At 43.6% G+C, this 22,339-nt stretch overlaps 1 protein-coding gene across 2 annotated transcripts in view; it reads right to left on the bottom strand.

Moving 5' to 3' along the window:
- Nucleotides 1-16,305, bottom strand: part of ACAD9 (acyl-CoA dehydrogenase family member 9) — a 61,482-nt gene extending 45,177 nt beyond the window's left edge. For both annotated transcript variants that reach the window (XM_007056501.4, XM_043551177.1), the window contains exons 1-3: nucleotides 16,055-16,305; nucleotides 8,415-8,508; nucleotides 4,909-5,010 (exon numbers count right to left, since the gene is read on the bottom strand). In XM_007056501.4, the coding sequence (XP_007056563.2) occupies nucleotides 4,909-5,010; nucleotides 8,415-8,508; nucleotides 16,055-16,180 (322 nt within the window). In that variant the 5' untranslated portion in view covers nucleotides 16,181-16,305. The remainder of the gene's footprint in view (nucleotides 1-4,908; nucleotides 5,011-8,414; nucleotides 8,509-16,054) is intronic.
- Nucleotides 16,306-22,339: the final 6,034 nt, after the last annotated feature.

The raw sequence follows: 22,339 nt of genomic DNA, 5'->3' as shown, positions 1-22,339 counted from the left end.
CAACCCCCTGCCCACAGGCCACTGTTCCCATGCTTGGCACAGGTAACAAGCAAGGGAGGAGCGGTTCACTTTGCAGGACACAGCAAGTGAAGCAACAGCCTCTGCTGTGGCAGCTGGAACTACCGTTCAGAAGCCTGCAGTGCTGTCCCGTCCCCCCCAGCAGCCCCTTCTGGCGTCAAACACCACCATCAATATCTAACAAGCGGAAATCCTGAACTGCCAGGAACTTCCCATGAGGGGACGCACAGGGAGAGGGAATAAGAATGAGTAGGTACCTATATTAAGACCTATTTTGGACAAAACTGCTCATTCAGAAATAGAAAAAAGGCACAAACCTATTTATATTTACTTTATAATTGGTATCAAGCTAACAACTTACTTTCTACTGAAGTATGTAAACAAACTGGAGTTCTTGGTGGACAACACGCTATTCTTGCTATTAGAAGCATCCTTATTTGTCCATGGTATTGACAACAGTACGATTTTGTATAAATGAGACATGAAAGCTGCAGATACCCTTACGCAGACCTAATAGAATATTTGGGTACTAATTAACTTTGTATTATAAAATAGGTATGTCTACACTACGAAATTAGGTCGAATTTATAGAAGTTGGTTTTTTAGAAATCGTTTTTATATATTCGAGTGTGTGGGTCCCCACAGAAAATGCTCTAAGTGCATTAAGTGCATTAACTCGGCGGAGTGCTTCCGTACTACCAAGGCAAGCGTCGACTTCCGGAGTGTTGCACTGTGGGTAGCTATCCCACAGTTCCCGCAGTCTCCGGAAATGAGATTCAAAAGTTCACGGTTCTTTTCCTGTCTACCTGGCCAGTGCATCTGAGTTGAGAGTGCTGTCCAGAGCGGTCACAATGGAGCACTCTGGGATAGCTCCCAGAGGCCAATACCGTCGAATTGTATCCACAGTACCCCAAATTCGACCTGGCAAGGCCGATTTAAGTGCTAATCCACTTGTCAGGGGTGAAGGAAATCGATTTTAAGAGCCCTTTAAGTAAAAAAAAAGGGCTTCATCGTGTGGACAGGTGCAGGTTTACATCGATTTAATGCTGCTAAATTCGACCTAAAGTCCTAGTGTAGACCAGGGCTAAGCATCTGCCTTGTTGCATAGAACTAACTTTCAGTACTTTCCAAAGTGACTTAAATAGAATGCAGGCGTTATCCAACTTGCTTTTATCATTGCTTTATGATGTAAATGTTTCCAGAACATGACCAACTTTGATGTCTCTTCTCTCTCACAGGAGGTTTTGGAGAGGTCAAGTTTGAAGCTGGATTCCTGTTACATGCCTGATTTTCAAACCTACATCACCCCACTGTCAAACTCAAAATAAACGGATATGAAATTTCACATGAAATTTTCCTGCAAAATGTCAGGCATAGAGGTTTTTGAAATATAGGAGTTCAAAATTAACCTGAAGTAGTTTTTCCTCTCTTCAAATATAAACATAACTTTTAAAAAAAAAAGTTGTCTCCAAAACAGCTTCACCTACAAACTTCAAAGGAATGACAGATGAACTAAGTCTGGGAAGAGAAGGAAAGTCACCCGGGAAACAAGAGGTTCAGTATGAGGAATGGAAGGAGGTAGCCACATGTGGAGGTGAGTGGCGGGGGGGGGGGGGGGGGGAAGGGCACGGGGGGGTACTCCTGTCATTGAACAGCTTAACAATTAAAAGTCTATGGTACAGTAACTCCTCACTCAAAGTCGACCCAGTTAACATTATGTTGCTGATCAATTAGAGAACGTGCTCGTTTAAAGTTGTGCAATGCTCCTTTATAATGCTGTTTGGCAGCTGCCTGCTTTGTCCGCTGCTTGCAGGAAGAGTAGCCCGTTGGAGCTAGCTGGTGGGGGCTTAGAACCAGGGTGGACCGGCAGCCACCCTATCAGCTCCCCACTCCCCTAAGTTCCCTGTGCAGCAGCCGCTGCCCAGCAGGCTACCAATTGCTGGCAGTTCAGCTGTCCCTCTCCTCTCTGCCATGTGCTGCTCCTGCCCTCTGCCTTGGAGCTGCTCGCAAGTCTCCTGCTTGCTCTGTGTGTGTGTGTGTGGGGGGGGGGGGGGGGGGGGGGGGGCGCTAATGTCAGAGTGAAAGTATGAAATACACAGTATAGGTAATCCAGTAATCTTAACTCTGACCTTTATTGCTACTGTAACATATGACTGACAGTCTTCTTCACCCATCATAGGTTCATTTCATCAGTGACCACAAAAACTTTAAAATCTTACTCTTAATTGCTCAGCCTCCATCCTCCTTATAGCCATACAGAGTCAAAGTAAAGACTAACAATTCCAGATTAAGCAGTATATTACTCAGTTTAAAAATTTCACATATTCAAGGCACAGATCATCCAGTTATGACTATTAGATGGAAAGAGCATGGAGTGAAAAAGCATAATTTAGTCTCAGACATTTATTAAACCAGTTACAAAACCACCTTTTATAGTTCACAAATTCACATTTTCAACACTTCATCAGGAAGCTGCACAAGCACAGTACCTTCTCCTACTTTGTGATTAGAGTTGAAGATGTAAGAGTTAACATTGCCCTTGTGGTGCTGTAGCAGGTTGTTCTGGTGCTCTCAAAAGCCTCCAACTACAAGAAGTTATTTTATGGGGGGGGGGGGGGGGGGAGGAGAGTCAGGCTAGTAAGCAACGTGGCTCTTTTATTTGAAATTTCCAGGTTCATATTTGTGTTTGAGGAATCATACATTTCAAGAGTTTTTTTTGCTGAAGTATTAGTTTATTTGAAATTCAATCCCAGTTTTGTTTGTTTTTGCTGCGCCTGGCACTAACATTATTCAAGAGGTTATGCCAAATGAAGATTTTAAGCGACCAAGACTTAAGTCACATTTTTATAAATTAAAAGTACAATTGAAATCCACATCCAAACAAACATTAACTTACCAACCACAACTGTACATGACTTAACTTTACACACTGTGGATGTAACTGATTCAAATACAGAAGCCGTTTCCAATGTCTTCGCTGTTTTCATATTCGTGAGACTGGCGAATACACCAATGAGGCCCAGAGCCATGATTTCTATTTCTATTAACGTCTTATAATGAATGAGCTCAGGGGATAGGAGATAGGCTCATCATTAGATAAGCTGCTCATGTGTCATATCCGTCAGCATCAAGAAGGCATCTTTTGCTTTATGCCACTTGCTCATAAAGCAGATCACCACTCATTGATCTACTGGACATTAGTCGATATAGCAGATCTTTTGAACTGGAAAGACTGATGGCACTTTTGGCAACACAGAAAAACTGTTATGGGACTGACCTGAAATTGAAATCCTAGGGCTGACTTCTGAAGATTTATTGTACCCCTCAGACCATCTTTCCCTCACAACCCTGGACTGATTTTTCCTAATCTACTTTTAGAATGCAATCATGTCCCATTTCGTAGGAAGTGATTACAAAAAATTCTTATGCCAGAACTTTGTTTTTACAAAATTGAAGACAGGATTGTAAACACAGCATGAACGAACCAGCAACTCTCATACAGAGGCTTATGCTAGATCAGATTCTCTTTCACAAAAGGATTGTCCTAAATTTGATTAATGTAATTAGTGTTATATGATACATCCATTTCACTATGATACATCTCAGCGCGTTTCCTCCTGGTGCACTAACCCACTCAGCATTGTATGTCTACTAAAATATTTCAATATAGACCACATACAAAAAGGTGAAGAGAAAAAGCTAGAAGATGTTTGGAAAAAGCCCGAGATCCCCACATAGAAATGGCGTCTAATTAGCTATCTGTATGTAAACACAGCTATTGTCTGATGATAGTATTAGTTGTGCACACAGACTTTAGATTTTTCAAAAATTTCTCTGACATTAACAGTAGAAGACCCATTTGGCATTACAAAGACTGTTTTAAGACTACTAGAGCAGTAGATAATTTAATGTATTCTAAGACAAAATTAAACCTGCTATGAATTCTAGTGACTAGCATGACTCAATTTCATTAATAAAAAAACTCTTCCAGTTTTTCTTTTTAGTTATTTGTGTTATGTATTAGTCTTGGAATGGGATCAAATGGATGCTGTTCTCAGATCTTCGCAGAAGTAAGATTTGCATCTCTGTGGCACTCATGAGAAATTAAACAAAAATAAGTAATAGGTCAACTTGCATGCATCAACACACAAGAGTATGGTTAAAAGAAGATATAAACTAAAGCATAAGAATTCTGAGTTAGGTCTTCTTCCAGCTTTATTCAGCACTATTATACTCACTGCAACAAATACACTGTAGTTCAGGTTGTCCTTCATACACCACATACCCAGGCCAAACTAGTTTTTAAAGCCACTGTCCCATCCTCCCTCAAATCCCTGTTTAAGACCGCTAGGCAAGCGATCTCATTTCTTATTTTACATCTTGATAAAAAAAATTATAACACTCTCAAGACCACCTCACTGTGCACATATGAGGGCATGAAAACATATTCCTCGTCCTCTCTCTGCAACTCTGGGCGTGTACTCCTTTGAGGAACTAGTGCCCCTGGCCCACAGATACTTCTGAAGCTGTAGAAGACAGGGTTTTTTGGTTTAATAAAATACAACTATGTCTCAACACAGCTATTAAGTTTTTAAAGTGGACAAATGGGTTCACTGCTTACTTTTACTTGAGTAAAAGGTAGTGGCTTCGATATTGACAGTTCCATCAGACACCACAGTTTGTCTGGTAAGCCAGTTCTTTTAATCAAATAGAATTTTATGCATTTTGAGCAAGTGCTGTGAGACTGAGATGCCCATGCAACACCAAGCCCTCCTCATTTCAGCCAAGGACTTGAAAACAGGGGGAAGTGGCATGTGATGCCTTATGGTGCATTTTGTATTGAAAGGAAGAAATTGTTTGGCTCTACTTTCAGTATCTTTTTCTACTCACCATATTCCTCTGGAACCTGCATGCCAAAGAGTCCAAGGCTCTTCAATCCTTTTAGAGTTTCTGGTGGGATTTTAGCATCTTGGTCAATCTTCTTAGAGTCCACTGAAAATAGAAGTATGACTGGTTACAGCAAGTGTGCCTCTCCACAAGAGTATCTGCATCAGTGCAAAGCAGGCAGGCTACAACAGCATTCTCAATACCATGGCATGTTAATAGCAGCATAACCTCTATTCCCAATAATCAACATGAGAGCATAGACCTGCAAAACAGGATATGGCTAATGGAAAAAGGAGCAATCAGAGTGTCTCACCTGCCCACAAGCCCTCAACAAGTATTCTCCTCTAGCATCTCAAAGCATCCTCAGCAGCAAACCAGACTACATGTTCAGCACCCTAGCTTTTGACTCATGCTCCAACAGATGCACACATGCTTCACCCATTTAACTTTACAGAAACTGCTCCTATTAGCTTCAGACTGCCTTTAACAATGGCTAACATGCCCCAACCCCTCACTCCCCTGAATCTGGAAAAGTATTAAACAGCCCCCCAGCAATCATTAGGCACTATACCATTACGGCTCACTACCAGTTTTGAAGTAGATGTAAGGTGGAATACTGTGACCCACTGCAGGGAAATAAAACCCCTCAGGTACATTCCTGTAAGGAGAAGTTACTTGACCTCACAATTCTGCTTCTACTCGTTCTAGTCCAGGGGCGGGCAAACTTGTATGGTGGGACATGAATGCTCACAAAATTGGGGTTGGGGGGTGTGTGTGTGGGGCGGGGGGGAGGGGGGGGAAGGGAGGGCTCTGGGATGGGACCAGAAATGAGGAGTTCAGGGTGCGGGAGGGGGCGGTGGAATGGGGTGCACAGGGGAGGGCTCCTGCTGGGGATGCTGGCTCTGGGGTGGGGCTAGGGATGAGGAGTTTGGGGTGTAGGAGGGTGCTCTGGGCTGGAACCGAGGGGTTCGGAAGGTGGGAGGGGGCTCAGGGTTGGGGTGTGGGGAGAGGCGCAGGGGTGCAGGCTCTGGGCAGCGCTTAGCTCAAGTGGCTCCTGAAAGCAGTGGCCATGTCTCTCTTCCGGCTCCTATGCAGAGCTGCGGCCAGGCAGCTCTGCACACTGCCCCATCCGCAGGTGCCACCCCTGCAGCTCCCATTGGCTGCAGTTCCTGGCCAATGGGAGCTGCAGAGACGTCGCTTCGGGCAGGGGCAGCGTGCAGAGTGGAGCAGCCTGGCTGTCCCTACGCATAGGAGCTAGAGTGGGGCCACGCCACTGCTTCCAGGAGCCGCAGGGAGTGGCCCCCAACCCTGCTCCCCAGCTGGAGTGCTGGAGCAGGGCAAGCCACATATCCCACTCCCCAGCAGGAGCTCGAGGGCTGGATTAAAACAATTGGTGAGCCGGATCTGGCCCGTGGGCTGTAGTTTGCCCACCTCTGTTCTAGTTCCTAAGGCAGTAATAGTGGGAGAGAATTTGAGCCAACTCCTCTCTTCATGGTGGCTCCTGGATAGCACATGACAACAGCCCTTGGAATCTTCCAGTTGTTTCTTACATAGTAAGAAGAGAACGCTCCACAAAGAAAATAAGACTGAAGAGATTTCTGCAAGAACGAGCTCTTCTCAGCTGAAACAGTTCTCCAGCTGAAGAGGCACAGCTCCTCACGGTGCTCCTTCCCTGACTGCATTCAAGAAGGAACTGACTGGAAGGTTTCAATGACAGAAGTTATACTCCAAGTGGTGACACATGAATAGTAGGGCCTAGGAAGTGGGGAGAATCTATAGCTTTTTCAACCATCTTGAACATTTCTTTGCATATTCAGGTGTACACTAGCATGAAGCATTAGAATAGTATAAGAAATTCTCACAATTCCAAAACACTGGGATAAAGAAAAAAAAACAAAACTCGAATTTGTCCCAGAACACCCTCAAGAACATTTATCCCAATAAATTTTAATAGATTGGGTAGTTTTTAAACAAGAACAGATCTGGTTCTTGCCAGTTTCACAGCTGCCCATTAGGTCCTCAAGAATAGCAAGCGTGTAAACTGACAAGAATCGCATTAGTTTTCATTACGGTATGTTGCTGTTCAGCAGCAGAGGCTGAAGCTATCCTGCCGAAACAAATTCTTGAGGAAAAAAAGCAAATCCTGCAGAGTCCAGTGGCACTTCCCTGAGAAAGATTCCTATTCATCACAGGCAGGGGAATTAACAAGGACCGCATGAGGTAGAAGGGGTCAACCACAATGCTTGGTTGAGGGATGAAATTCAGTCAGAAAACATAACATTGTAACAAAGCAACTGATTTTTTTAAATGGTTTAGGCTACAAAGCACATCATATCAAGAATATACTTGGGTTATAATTAGCTGATTTGGGAGAGAAAAGTGTTTGTTGTTTACTTGTTCATTCACTAGAGTGATACAGACATCAGCATGGTGTATGAGAATTGCCAAGCTTCAGAGATTCTGCTCAGTTGAATTTCTTTGCTCAGTGCCAACTGTATCAAATTTCCAAGCGCTTAGGCAGCTTTCCAGTTTTTTTTTTGCTGCTCAGAATTATCCCTGAATATCTAACCAGAAATGGCAGAGTACCGAAACAAAATTAAATCATTTTCACCATCAACTAGACCGTGTAACCTAATGTTTTTCATTTCTCCATTAAATATCAGCTCTTAAACTGACTGAAGAGTATTTGTTTATTTTTTTATTTCATGGCCCTCTAAATATGCATTGTCTTCTCTGTCACTCTTAAAAATTCCTTGAGTTTTAGCTTAAATTGCTGAATTATTCCGTTGAACAGGGACATAGGCTATTGGGCCAACTAGCAGTCAGTGACTCAGGAGTTTTAATCCACGTCATGACCCTGGACTTCCTCTGAGTCTTTGGGGAAGTCAGAAGCTTTGCCCCACACTTGCCATCTGGAAATTGGGGGTGATACTGCTTAACTATGTCAGAAGTGAAAATAAGTGCTTGTAAAGAAATTAGGAGCTATTCAACAATGTTTCTCTGAGAGAACAGAGAAAAAATTAAACATTTAATCACACTGTGCCTTTGCTGAGCAAAAAGTTCTCATCAATTTTCCAAAACAGATTCACTGATCTAGTTAATATTGCAGAACATCTATTTTTATATGCTCATAGCTTCTGAAATAGTCATTCTTTCTGCTTGCCTCTGCTGAATTTGGCTGGAAAACGATGAGCAAAATCAGATGCTTATAAATTACAGGAGAGTGAAAGGAACACACTTTTAAAGGGAAAAGCAGTTTCAATTCTTACATCTGCCCCAGAGCCCTCCTTTCAAATTTTTGTGGTTTTACAATAATTTTCTTATTTCTCTCCTCTGATGCATGAGTGAACTGCACAAAAAGAGAAAATTGACTATGCAAGGGAAAACAGTGACACTATACAAGTCATGATAAATGCACAAAGTGTAACAGTGTTTCCTTTTTAGTATTTCAATTATAGTAATATCACTAATTAGAAACCATTTGTATGGAAAAAGATGAGTAACCATACCTTCCTCACTGAAGAATTTTTCTACTGGTCCTACAAACTGGTTGATTTCTTCTAATTCTTCATTAGAAATCTCTGGATAAGGGAAAACTTCCTCCTAAAACGTCAGAGTATAATATGATTACGGTAATTTAAAATAAAAAGCAGGCTGAAGAAGAACATGTGGCTTTTAGATGTTAACCTCTAAAAACAAAAATTGTGGAAAATGTTTACAGGAATTCAGGTAGTCTCAAATAAGCAAACTTAAGTAAATGAAAGATACTTGTTCTGTATTGAAAACTACATTTTTCAATTGTACTGCATGTTGAAACAAACGAGGAATAGAATCTGAAAATGAAAAAGTGGGGTGAAGGAAAACTGTTCATATATAAGAAAGTGTGCTAACAGGTAAAATGAGCGACCAACAAGTACATACTTGAGTAACCACATGACCCTGTTACCAGAATCCTGTTTTACCAATTAGTACACATTTTTGTTTATGGCCCTCACTTGGGCTAATTTTAGACTGTAAGCTCCTTGGGGCAGGGATGATATATACTAGTTTTGTGAAACTCTCAGCACATCGTTGGGTGCTCAATGATAGAGTGCATGGATTAGCACAATGCAGTTCCGCTGTGCTCCAGTCTCTCCCTCACACAAGGGGTTTTTCATTGCAAGTTGGAGGCATTACAATCTATTAGACTTGAAGAAAGAGAAAATTATGAGCAGCTAATAAGAGATGTGAAATATCGCTAAAGTGACAGTGTTCCTACTCCCTTACCCTGCCTTCTCAAAACAAAACTCCCCTTTGCAAGACCATGTCATTCTCTCTTCACTCAAGTACTCCTAAAGGGAGTGTGGAGACAACACTTAGGATTTGGTAACTTCTAAAATTTTCAGAAAAGGACCAATGTATAGAAAATTTGCTACATCAGGAAGAGCTGAGTATGAAATAAATGATGGTCAGGCTCTATGGGATGAAATTTGTTTGCTTGATTTCCACAATCCTTTCCTTGATACATGACATTGTTTGTTCTGGAAGATCAAAGTACTGCTAACCTCTCATTACTGAATTTGGTTAATGGCTCATGTGGATTTGTTTGGCTCAATTTAAGTTCATACTTCAAGAATCCTTCTTTTGATTAATAATCAATAATTTAATTTGGAGTTTATCTATTCTGATAGTACATAAGAATGGCCATACTGGGTCAGACCAAAGGTCCATCCACCCCAGTAACCTGTCTACCGACAGTGGCCAATGCCAGATGCCCCAGAGGGAGTGAACCTAACAGGCAATGATCAAAGTGATCTCTTTACTGCCATCCATCTCCACCCTCTGACAGACAGAGGCTAGGGACACCATTCCTTACCCATCCTGGCTAATAGCCATTAATGGACTTAATCTACATGAATTTATCCAGTTCTCTTTTAAACCCTGTTATAGTCCTAGCCTTCACAACCTCCTCAAGCAAGGAGTTCCACAGGTTGACTGTGCGCTGAGTGAAGAAGAACTTCCTTTTATTTGATTTAAACCTGCTGTCCATTAATTTCATTTGGTGGCCCCTAGTTCTTATACTATGGGAACAAGTAAATAACTTTTCCTCATTCACTTTCTCCACACCACTCATGATTTTATACACCCTTAGTCTCCTCTTTTCCAAGCTGAAAAGTCGTAGCCTCTTTAATCTCTCCTCATATGGGATCTGTTCCAAACCCCTAATCATTTTAGTTGCTCTTTTCTGAACCTTTTCTAATGCCAGTATATCTTTTTTGAGATGAGGGGACCACATCTGTACTCAGTATTCAAGATGTGGGCATACCCTGGATTTATATTAGAGCAATAAGATATTCTCCATCCCTTTTTAAATGATTCCTAACATCCCATTTGCTTTTTTGACTGCCGCTGCACACTGCGTGGACATCTTCTGAGACCTATCCACGAGGACTCCAAGATCTTTCTCCTGATTAGTTGTAGCTAAATTAGCCCCCATCATATTGTCTGAATAGTTGGGATTATTTTTTCCAATGTGCATTACTTTACATTTATCCATATTAAATTTCATTTGCCATTTTGTTGCCCAATCACTTAGTTTTGTGAGATCTTTTTGAAGTTCTTCACAGTCTACTTTGGTCTTAACTATCTTGAGCAGTTTAGTATCGTCTGCAAACTTAGGCACCTCACTGTTTACCCCTTTCTCCAGATCATTTATGAATAAGTTGTATAGGATTGGTCCTAGGACTCACCCTTGGGGAACACCACTAGTTACCCCTCTCCATTCTGAAAATTTACCATTTATTCCTACCCTTTGTTCCCTGTCTTTTAACCAGTTCTCAATCCATGAAAGGATCTTCCCTCTTATCCCACCTCTCCCTCTCTATACCCATTCATAAGCCAACCCTCTTTTCTGATGCTTCCCTTTTTTACTAAAAAAATTCGGCTTATTAATGAGCACATATGGTAATTTGGCAGTGTTTATGCTCCTTGGCTTGTTTAAGGGCACAGAAGAAAAGCTAATGCTCTTCGAACACTACAAAGGATCCAGTCTTGTTCCCAGTGAAGTCAATGGCAAAAATCCCATTACTATCAGTGAGTGGAGGGCATTACTTCAGAAGTAAGTTCCATAACATTTAATTGTCTGATAATTAGTATATCATTTAGCTACCCATTTCTATTTTAAAGAAAATTTACTATACTTTACAACATGAAGCAATGAACTTGGTTGCTTAGCAGGGTGGATAAAAATCAATGATTTTTTAAAATAAAAAAAAATCAAAATTTTGATAAAATTCTTTTTGAGGAAAAAAGCAATCTAAAGATAGTTTTAATTAAAACACATTATAGCTCAAAGATCTCTCACCATTGAATAGGGATTATATATTCTGATTCTACAGTATGAGACCATATATTCATGTAATGTTTAAGAAAAGTTTTGTAAATGAGTTTCAATAGTTGATGGATTGTGGACCCAATTTTATGGGGTTCCAGGGACTTCTGTATAGATTATTTTGGTTAATCTTTCTATCTGCCCAATGGGACTCAGTGGTCAGTCTAGAACAGGGGTGGGCAAACTTTTTGGCCCGAGGGCCGCATCTGGGTCGGGAAATTGCACGCAGGGCCACGAATGTAGGGTGGGGCAAGGGGTTAGGGTATGGGAGGGAGTGCAGTGTGCAGGAAAGGGCTCAGGGCAAGTGATTGGGGTGCAAGAGCAGTCTTAGGGCACAGGAGGGGTGCGGGATTATGAGGGGGCTCAGGGCATGGGGTTGGGGTGCAGGAGGGGTTCGGGGTCTGGGCTCTGGCCCGGCGCTGCTTACCTTGAGCAGCTCCAGGGTGGCAGCGGCACGCAGTGGACCTAAGGCAGGCTCCCTGACTGCCTTGGCCCCACACTGCTCCCGGAAGCGGCCAGCACCACATCCCTGCGGCCCCTGGGGGAGGGGAGGGGCAGAGGGCTCCACGCGCTGCCCTTGTTTGCAGGTACCTCCCCTGAAACCCGCATTGGCCGCGGCTCTCTGTTCCCGGCCAATGGGAGCTGCGGAGGGCGGTGCCTGCAGGCACAGACAGCACACAAAGCCCTCTGCCCTTGCTCCCCCAAGGGCCGCAGGGACATGGTGCCGGCTGCTTCCAGGAGCGGTGTGGGGCCAGGGCAGGCAGGAAGCCTACCTTGGTGCCACAGGGGTGGCAATCCTGCGGGGCAGTTTCAAAGCCCTGACGGGCCAGATCCAGCCCACAGGCCATAATTTGCCCATCCTGATCTAGAAGATACCATCAAAGATGCTTAGTTTTGCAGTTCTCAAACTGTGGACGTGTGTCTCCAGAGATAACATGCTTGTTAACAGCAAAAAACAACCAACAAACCAACCTCAATCCTATTGTCCCTCTGCAAATGTATGTACACAGAGTCAATCCCTTACCTCTCTCTAAAAGTGTAAAGTTTCAAAAAGTTCAATGAATAAAAGATTGTTGGGGGTGGAACAGATCTGGACAAGGAGCAGAAGTCTGGAGATAAATGTGAGAAGGGAGGGACAGGCCGTAGAAACAACAGTGGAACTGTTTGAGCAGCATATTACAGAAGTCTTGAGGTCTTTCTGAGCGTAGTCTATAATGGCAGCAGGCCATAAAAGAGACCCAGTTTGGGAATAAGAACCATTCAAGAAATATGTTTGCTGATCACGTTTTAAAGAAAGTCACACCAGTGAATTGGTGGAAGTCACTTAAGCACTTGGATTCAGAGACTAGTGAAGTGATAATCTCACTTTTAACAGCAGTAGCTTCTTCTGCCGGTGTAGAAAGTCCAAAGGAAGAAAATATTCTAATTCATTCCAAATTGAGAAATCGTTTGGGACTTGAAAAAGCAGGAAAGCTTGTTTTTCTTTTCCAGATTATGAACAAAGAGGAAAATGAAGGTGAAGACAACTGAGTTAGCTACAGAAGCCAATATTTTAAGTTTCTCATGTTGAGCTGGCTGACATAGTTGATTTAATTTTTTTTTATATATTTCATTTAACTATTTTAGTTAACAATTTTAACAAAAACAAACCTGATTTTAAAAAACTTGAATGTTTAACTAAATTCAACAATTCATATGCTCGTTTTGTTAAATTATATGTTTACGGTTAAAAAAATCCAGAATACATAACGTGGTTATTTTAGTTAAATAAAACAATTTAAATGTCCGTCTGGTGACGTTTTCCTAATACAGTGTGGCAAGAAAATCCTCCAAATATTAATGATTAACCTGTTGAACTTGAGATAACTAGTTTACCTCCCAATGACTTCATAAGTATCTGCTTCAATTACCTTTGGTAAATGAAATAACCAAACAATCATTCATTTTCTGATATAGTTGTAAAACTAATCTGAAAAGTTTTCAAAATAAATCACTTTAAAAATATATAGTGTGTACCTTCTAAAAATGAAGCCTACATCTATCTCTGAGTTGTGAAGCTTATGTATGCATTAAGGTTATAGCAACCAACAAGAATGCACTTATGTAGAAATCCATGATTAAATCATGTCTTCCTGATTAGTGATTTAAATCAAATCCACTCTGTTGCTTAGTATGTCCTTCAATTATTTTCTCCCCTTTCTTCAAAACAAAAACTGAAGCATTAATATTAATTGCATAACATGTGAAAGAGCAATTTCCTGACATGAAGGCTGGTAATCTTGTATCGTCCACACGTATATATTATACACTCCTTCTTTGTCATCTGTGGTTTGTGGGGGGAAAGGCCTTAATTTACTGCCACCTATTCACTAGATGCCAATGTTAAAAATGACGGCACTGAACAGGGACTGGGAACTGCATTCTGGAAAGAAATGGGCACTTAATAGAGTGATGTTCCAGAGGACCATTCTGATACGCCTCATTTTTCACAATGGCTGTGGCTAGCTCTGGGCAGAAGTGACACTGTTTCATTGTGCTGCTCAAAAGACAACATCAGCAGGGGCAGGGTTCAAAGGAAGAAGGGCAAAGAGAAAATATAGACTATGTATATTGTGTAACAGAGGTTTCATCCCCAAGGGCACACTTAACTACCAACAAGCAATGGAAACTTGAGTATGTGCCTCTGTAGCTGCCTTTCCAACAGTTCATCGAAATGTGGAAGTGAAACTGACCACACAATTAAATCTTCCTTTAGATATAATATAAAGAACTCACCTTTATACAAGTTCTGTTTCCTAACAATTTAAACTAACAAAAAGTGAAGTGCTAAGCATGTTTTTACTGCCAAATCAGATAACCCAGAAGTATAGAATCCAGAATTTTGGACCTTATGCAATCTCCGTAGAATAAAGCGTAACTTCTAAAGGAAAGAAATTTAAGTTTCAGAATGATTTCAGTCTGTATACAAATATTGGCTCTATTATTTGTTAAGCACCTAGAATATGCCTGGCACTGTACAGTACACAGAAGAATATAGAGTCCCAAACATTACAACCTAGATGACAGATCCACAGCACCTGGAATACACTGGCAAGAGGGGGAGACAACTTTGCTTTTTTCCTCTTTAGTTATAAACTTACTCCTTGTAAGTCTCATTGTAGAAGTGGTTTCTTAAAGAGGACTTAAATGAAGAAAGGGTGGCAGGTTGGTAAACTAGAATGGGGAGAGTGTTCCACATAGAAAGGGAAACCACAGTAAATTGCACAGGGGTGCAAATAGGAGGAAATTATGAATGCAGTATCACTTGTGGTGAAGAGAGGACAATAGCAGACCAGGTAATAGATGAAAATCAGGATGAAAATGTGAAAGACTATGAATGGAGTCTGAACAAACTGGTGTGTTTGGGGACTAGTGTAGGGATTCAAATGAAGGGAAAGACATGATCAGATTAATTGGCTAGAAGATAGTTTTGGCAACTACACTTTGGACACCATTAAGAGGAGCAATAAGCATGTCAGTGAGGTTGAAGAAGAAGAGGTTATAGTAATCCAGAAGGGAGATGATTAGCAAATCACTTAAAAAAAACAAACAAACCTAAAGTTTATCTAGCAGTTGCTGTCCTATAGGTCAGAGTGCAAGATAAACTGTCTCCTTTCCCTTGTGCACCATTCAGGCCACATTCACTTTTATAGCAGATCTTCGTACCTGTTCCTGACCCCACAATCTGAAACATATCTCCTAATACTCCAACTTGAATACCAAATGACTCGAGTAAGCCTCCACACAGTACATCTATATTAGCAAATGTTTTACTCATTATTAGCAACTGGTGTTATCAGCCGCTAAACACAAGGGTAAGTAGCATGCATTTTTACCACCAAATAGTTACTCAACATAGTGTTAAAATGCTTGCAAGCCGTTTCTAATAGCATTCCCATTGTTGCTAGCACCAAAGGAAGATTTTCAGAAAAAACTTAGTGTATAGGAAGCGTAGATGTGTTTCACATGGTGCAAAATGCTCTGGTGGGAGGTCCTCTTATTCTAGAATCTGGGTCCCCCAACTGGCCTATGTCAAGTGTGGAGAGAGTGAATAGGTGGTCTCATTTACACAAATCGCTCAGGTAACAGCTACTCCTGAGCTGCTCCTGTACAGATAAGAGCCAGGCTGTAAATCCTTGTCTGCACATAGAGAACAGGGGACGAAACGGCTCCATTCCATGCAGGAAAAGGCTAGGACTGAAGGGAGAGGAGGCACCAGGGTGGGACAACCTGGAAGGAGGCTCCAAAGAAGGATGTGGCCTGGAGAAGAACCCTGAGGAGAGAAACAGCCAGGGGTATCCCAGCAAGGGGAAGAGAGTACCCAGGGGCCGGGCTCAGTTGCAAGGAGGGTGCTTGCAGTCCCAGGAGTGCCCCAGCAAGAGAAGAGTCCCCAGGGGCTGGGCACAGTCAGTGGCGGGGAACCTGAGCGGTGCTCCAGCAAAGGGAGGAGACACCCCAAGGGACAGGCACAGTTGCAAGGGGCGTGCTGGCAGCCCTGGGACTGCCCCAGAGAGAGGAGAAAAGTCCCCAGGAGCCAGACACAGTCCGTGGTGGGGCGGGGGCTGGGAGCCCCAGGGGTGCCCCATGGAAGGGAGGAGACACCCCAGGGGTCGGACACAATCAGTGGCCGGGCACGGGCTGGGAACCCCAGAGGTGCCCCAGCGAGGGGAGGAGACACCCCCAGGCCCGGGCACAGTTGCGGAGGGGGCTGGGAGCCGGGCTCGTCTCGCTCAGCCTCACCTTCCGCATCTTCCCCAGGAAAAGCTCCTTGGCGTAGGCACTGCGGAGGCCGCCGGTGCGTAGCTGCCTAGCCCCGGGGGGGAACGCGGCGCGCGCCACCCGCAGTAGAAGGCTGAGGCCGCTCATGTCCGACCGGGTCACTGTGCCCCTAGGCAGTGCCAGAAACCGGCCCGGCTCCGCCCGCCGCCTAGGAAAGCCGTCAGGGGCGCGCGCTGATGACGCATCTGATGGGTCACGTGACACAAACTCCTCTCAACCCCTCCCTCCTCCTGCAGATGGGCTTGAGGCGGGCGCCATGTGCCCCGCCCCTCACACGCCAACCCCCTCGGGCAGTCAGTCACACCATTCAGGCCACGCTCCCAGCAGTACATTGGCCTGCGGTTGTGCCAATCAAGCCAGAGCCGGGGCCGTCTGGGTTCAGACGCGCTCCGGGACTTTAAGCTAGCGCGGGAGCAGGCCCGGGAAGGCTTGTGAGGGACGCCTAGGCGTCCTGCTCGCCCCTGCCTGGCTGTTCCTTAAACCCCCAGCTCCTGGAGTCTTGGGAAGCTCAGCCCTTTTTTTTTTTTTTAAGGCGACGTTCTTGGCCCCGCTGGCTCCAGGAAAAAACTGGCCACAGGAAAACACAAACCCTGAAAGAGTGAAACAAAACAACCTCAACACATGCATGGCTAAAAAAAATCTCATTGTTTCAAGCCACTCTCATGAGTTTTAAGGGGGAAGCTGATATTGAACAGTTGCAGCTGGCTGTAGTGAGTGATTGCACATAGTGGTAGGTTAAGAAACTGTTTCTTCCTAAGCTTTATGCCCTGAGACAAGAGGGTTATATCCCCAATCAAATAATAAACATCCTTATTAGCATGGCTATTACAGCCTTACTATGGATCCTATAATTGCACTACTGGGTCTACAATGCAGCAACTATACTTAGTGCGTGCCTTCCGCTGTGTTTCAGGAAAGCACAGGCTGGGGCTCGCACTGAGAGGAGGAAATTTTCCCTTGAATGGCTTGTTATATAATCATTGACAATTATTTCTTATACTTCAGACTGCAATCTGTGTTTCAGTACTGCACAACAAGCTGCATGCCCACCATCCAATCTATTGCACCTAAGCTTCTTGGTAGTCATCAATTTCTGATGCACGATAAACAAAATCCAGGCTTTTTCTCCTCTCCCAGTCCTCTCAACAGCAACATTTCAATTATATTTGTCTATATTATATAATCATACTTTTTCAGTTCATACACAGGAGGGCTTTTAGTACTGTGTATTACATTTTTAGTTCACACAGGAGATGTTGCCATTGGTGAAGCAGTTTAATAGTTATTATCAGGGCAAGTGTCAGGGTTCCCTCTCTACTCTAAGGTACAGATGTAGGGACCCGCATGAAAGGTCCCCTAAGCTTATTTCTAGCAGCTTAGGTTAAAAACTTCCCCAAGGCAAAAATCCTTCCTTGTCCTTGGATGGTATTGCTGCCACCACCAAGTGAGCTAGACAAACATTCAGAGAAAGGACCACTTGGAGTTCCTGTTTCCCCAAAATATCCCCCCCCAAGCCCCTTCACCCTCTTTCCTGAGGAGGCTTCAGAATCATATACCAACCAAATAGGTAAACAAGGTGAGCACAGACCAGACCCTTGGGTTTTTAGGACACTAAAACCCAATCAGATTCTTAAAAACAGAACTTTATGATAAAAGAAAAAAAGTAAAAGCAGCACCTTTGTAAAATCAGGATGGAAGGTAATTTCACAGGATAATAAGATTTAAAATACAGAGGTTTCCCCTCTAGGCAAAACTTTAAAGTTACAAAAAACAGGAATAAACCTCTCTCTTAGCATAGAGAAAATTCACAAGCTAAAACAAAAGATAACCTAACGCATTTCCTTGCTGTTACTTACAATTTGTAATCTTAGACGCTTATTTCAGATATGGCTTTAGGAGATGTATTTTTCCTACCCTGGTCCCTCTCTGTCCCAGAGAGAACACAGACAGCACAAACAAAAACCTTCCCCCACAGCTTTGAAAGTATCTTCTTCCCTTATTGGTCCTTTTGGTCAGGTGCCAACCAGGTTATTTAAGCTTCTTAATCCTTTACAAGTAAAGGAGGGATTTTATGCTACCCTTAGCTGTATGTTTATGTAAGAAAAGATGAGACCCAGAGAACATTTTATTAGGGGACCAGTAGGCGGTGGAGAGGATAGGTATAGGCCCTGGCCACAATGTTAACAAATTACATCATGTTTACAAGTCATTCATACATGTCACATATTATTCCAATGAAAAATGTTTTATGCTGCCGTATTTTAGAACACACATTGGGAGGTCTGAAGAGAGAGACAAGTCTCAAGAATAAAATTGCTATTTTAATTTTTAACGTACTACTTTTAATTAATCCTTGTAAAAAGTAGTAAATGCTTCCCCTGTGTAATTTAAAATCATGATTTGCCATATCCTGGAATGTTTTTCACTTGTTCAGTTTCTTGTCCCCTGATCACATTCACCAGATACATGTCACAAGGGTTAAACAGTTGCTTTCTCAGTATCTGTACAAGCTATCAATGGCAGTCCCTGAACTTTGGTAGATAATACTGTGCAGAAGGGGCCATCAGTGTAGGATAATACTGACTGGGTCAGTATGAACTTAGTTAGAGGAAATCTTAATAGAAAACAATCATCAACCTCAGCCCTTTCTGACCACCAGCTTCTGAAGGATTGGTAGAAGGTGAAGGAGTATATGGTAGATACAGAGGGACTGCCTGGTGCCCTGCAACAGGTGTAGTCATTTACACAAGGCAAAAGAAGTGCCAAGTAGGTACAAAACACTACTCTGATGATCTGGTAGTGTGTTACATCCACTTTGTTATGGTGTAAATTGCTATATAAGGAGCAGGGCAATGAAGATCGTGGCCCAGCATTTCTCCTTTTCCTATGTCTCCCACACAGCTAAATCCTGCTCTGTCTGCTTCCCATTCAGATGCTAGGGAGGAACCAGCAAGAAACATACAGATGAGTAAAATAATTACCTAGAAATTTGGAATCTGGTTAGGAATGAAACAAGTGTTCTTCTGTTTCTTGAGTAGAGAAACGTGTGTGTGTGTGTGTGTGTGTGTGTGTGTGTGTGAATAAAAGTTCTTTAACCAATGCACTTTCTCTATGAATACTAAAATGCACATACAAACGAACGTTCCTTATATTTCAAATATTCTTTTCAAGTATCCTTTAATCACGTTTTCTTTTTTCTAACTCAGATTTTTCTGCTTTGAGCTATACCTATTTCTCTCTCCTTTTTAAGATTCACTTTAACATGTCCCAGTTTTATTCAACTATCCTTGTGTTTTGTCTTGTAGATTAAAGACTTTAAAATATTAGGTTACTAAAGTAGCATTGAACATTTATTAAGAGATTAATAAATCATAAAATACCTGGATTTTACTTTACCTGGGACGTACTGCAGAACATTTTTGAATTTTTCATAAATACAAATCCTGTAGTCTGGATAAATAGACAAAAAATGTGGATGAAAATTAATTCCTACAGTACTGATATAATCTTTGTTTCACCTTTGGGTTGATGACACCAAAAATATACATCTCCACTTTGGAACTATCCTACCTTTATTTTGTCCCATATCTACAACTGTGTCTGATGTTTTTCTGGATGTGCAGCCCCAATTGAAAACAGAATCACAGTAGTTTATGTGCTCCAGCCATGCCTTCTTCACAGCTCTCAGTAATCACACCATCCTTAAGGTCACTCTGGCACACAACCTTGATGTCATATTGCACTGCTTTTCAGGAAGAAAGATAAAACTCTCTCTTTTTCTTAAGTAGCATCTCCTTCCCTTAGAATAATTATTAAGGAGAAAAAGTGATAGACAGATGGTAGGAAAGTTATGCACTTGAAATCCATGACTATTACCCCGTGAGCATGACATGATGCACTAATTCTAACTTTTACTATTAAAAAAAGCCCATCAGCTTACAAAATTAAATTGTAGGAAAGGTAAGAGCAGTAAATGATAGTTACCTTTTCCGTAACTGGTGTTCGAGATGTGTTGCTCATGTCCATTCCACAATAGATGTGCGTGCTCGCCACGTGCACTGACACCGGAAGTTTTTCTCTTAGCAGTACCCGTAAGGGAGTGCCCCTAGCGACCCTTGGAGTGGCACTGCTATGGTGCGGTATAACGGGTGCTGAAGACTCCCCCCACCCTCAGTTCCTTCTTGCCAGACAACTCCGACAGAGGGGAAGGAGGGCAGGATGTGGAATGGACACGAGCAACATATCTTGAAGAACACCAGTTACGGAAAAGGTAACTGTCTTTTCTTCTTCGAGTGATTGCTCATGTGCATTCCACAATAGGTGATTCCAAGCTATATCTGTTGGAGGTGGGTAGGAGTTCACAGACACTCGGGATGGAGCACTGCCCTGCTGAGCCTGGCATGCTCCCTAGTTTGGGAGACTATCGCATAATGCGAGGTGAACGTGTGGACCGATGACCAAGTGGCAGCCCTACAAATGTCCTGAATAGGGACGTGAGCCAGGAAGGCAGCCAACGAGGCTTGCGCCCTTGTTGAGTGCACCTTCACAATTGGCCACAGGAGAACTCCCGCCGGTTGTAACAAGTCCAGATACATGAAGCGATCCAGTTGGAGAGCCGCTGGGTGGAGATCAGCTGACCTTTCATGCATTTAGCCGTGGCAAAGAACAGTTGTAAAAGACTTCCTGAATGGTTTCATACGTTCCAGGTAAAAGGCCAGAGCCTATCTCACATTTAGCATGTGGAGGTGCCACTCCCCACTGGACGCATGGGGCTTGAGACAGAGCATCGGCAGGAAAATGTCCTGGCCCATATGATGGGCAGAGATCACCTTAAGGAGGAACCAAGGGTGTGGGCTGAGCTGGACCTTATCCTTATGGAAAACCATGTATGGGGGTTCGGAGGTCAGGGCCCAAAGCTCCAAGACCCTCCTAGCAGAGGTGATCACCACAAGAAAGGCCACTTTCCATGAGAGGTGGGACCAGAAGCATGTAGCAAGCGGCTCAAATGGATGTCCTGTTAGCCTGGCCAGCACCAAGTTCAGGTCCCACTGAGGGACCGGGGGGGTCTAACATAAGGAAAAAGGCGACCCAAGCCCTTAAGGAATCAACCAGTCATGGCATGAGAGAATATCATGTGGCCCTGAACTGGCGGGTGGGAGGCCGATATGGCTGCCAGACGCGCATTGTTAGACGAGGGCGGTAGGCCCTGGGCTCTGAGATGAAGGAGGTAATCCAGGATAAGCTGGAGCGAGGCAGCCACCGGCGAGACGCCCCAATCAGCAGCCCACCGGGAAAACTGAGACCATTTTGCCAGATAGGCCTGACGCGTAGAGGGCCTCCTGCTCTCCAGAAGGACACGCTGGACTCCCTCTGAGCATGTCCTCTCCTCTTGGCCAAACCATTGAGCAGCCGTGCCATGAGGTGGAGGGCTGCTAGGTTGGGGTGGAGGAGGTGACCTTGGTCCTGAGAGAGAAAATCTGGGTGGGCTGGCAACTGCCAGGCTTGTGAGAGTCCCGTACCAGTGCTGTCTGGGCCACACCAGGGCGATCTGAAGGACATGAGCCCTGTCCATCTTGATCTTTTCCAGGACCTTGCCGATCAGCGGAATCGGGGGGAAGGCATACAAAAGCTGACCCAACCAGGACAGAAGGAAAAAGTGTTGGAAATTGTGCCTGTGCCCAGTCCTCCTCTGGAGCAGAAACAAGGACACTGGCGGTTCTGCCTGGTTGCGAAGAGGTCCACTTGGGGAGTGCCCCACGTTCAGAAAATCCTGTGCACTACCTCCGGGTGCAGCGACCATTTGTGCTGAGAGGAGAAGTCCTGGCTCAGCCAATCTGCCTGAGAGTTTCAAACGTCCAGTAAGTGGTGGACTTCCAAGTTGATATCGTGGGCTGAACAGAAGTCCCACAGCCTGAAGACTTCCTGGCAGAGGGCTGAGGAGTGGGCCCCGCCTTGCCTATTGATGTAGAACATCGAGAGTGTCTTGTCCATGAAAACCCTGACTACCCTGCCTGCTAGGCATGAGTGAAAGGCCACACAGGCTAGAGGGACTGCCCTGAGCTCTTTGACATTTATGTGCAGGGCTAGTTCCTGCATGGACCATAGACCTTGGGTCTAGAGGTTTCCCATATGGGCTCCCCACCCAAGTCCAATGCATCAGACAACAACTCTACAATTGGAGGCCAGCCCCTGAACGGGACTCCTTGGAGCATGTTCCCTGGGATGGACCACCAGCAGAGGGAGGCT

This window comes from Chelonia mydas, chromosome 7 (genome assembly GCF_015237465.2).
Source record: "Chelonia mydas isolate rCheMyd1 chromosome 7, rCheMyd1.pri.v2, whole genome shotgun sequence".
NCBI classification, from domain to species: Eukaryota; Metazoa; Chordata; order Testudines; family Cheloniidae; genus Chelonia; species Chelonia mydas.
The sequence above is the reverse complement of the archived record's forward strand: the minus strand, read 5'-3'. Positions and strand labels throughout refer to the sequence as shown.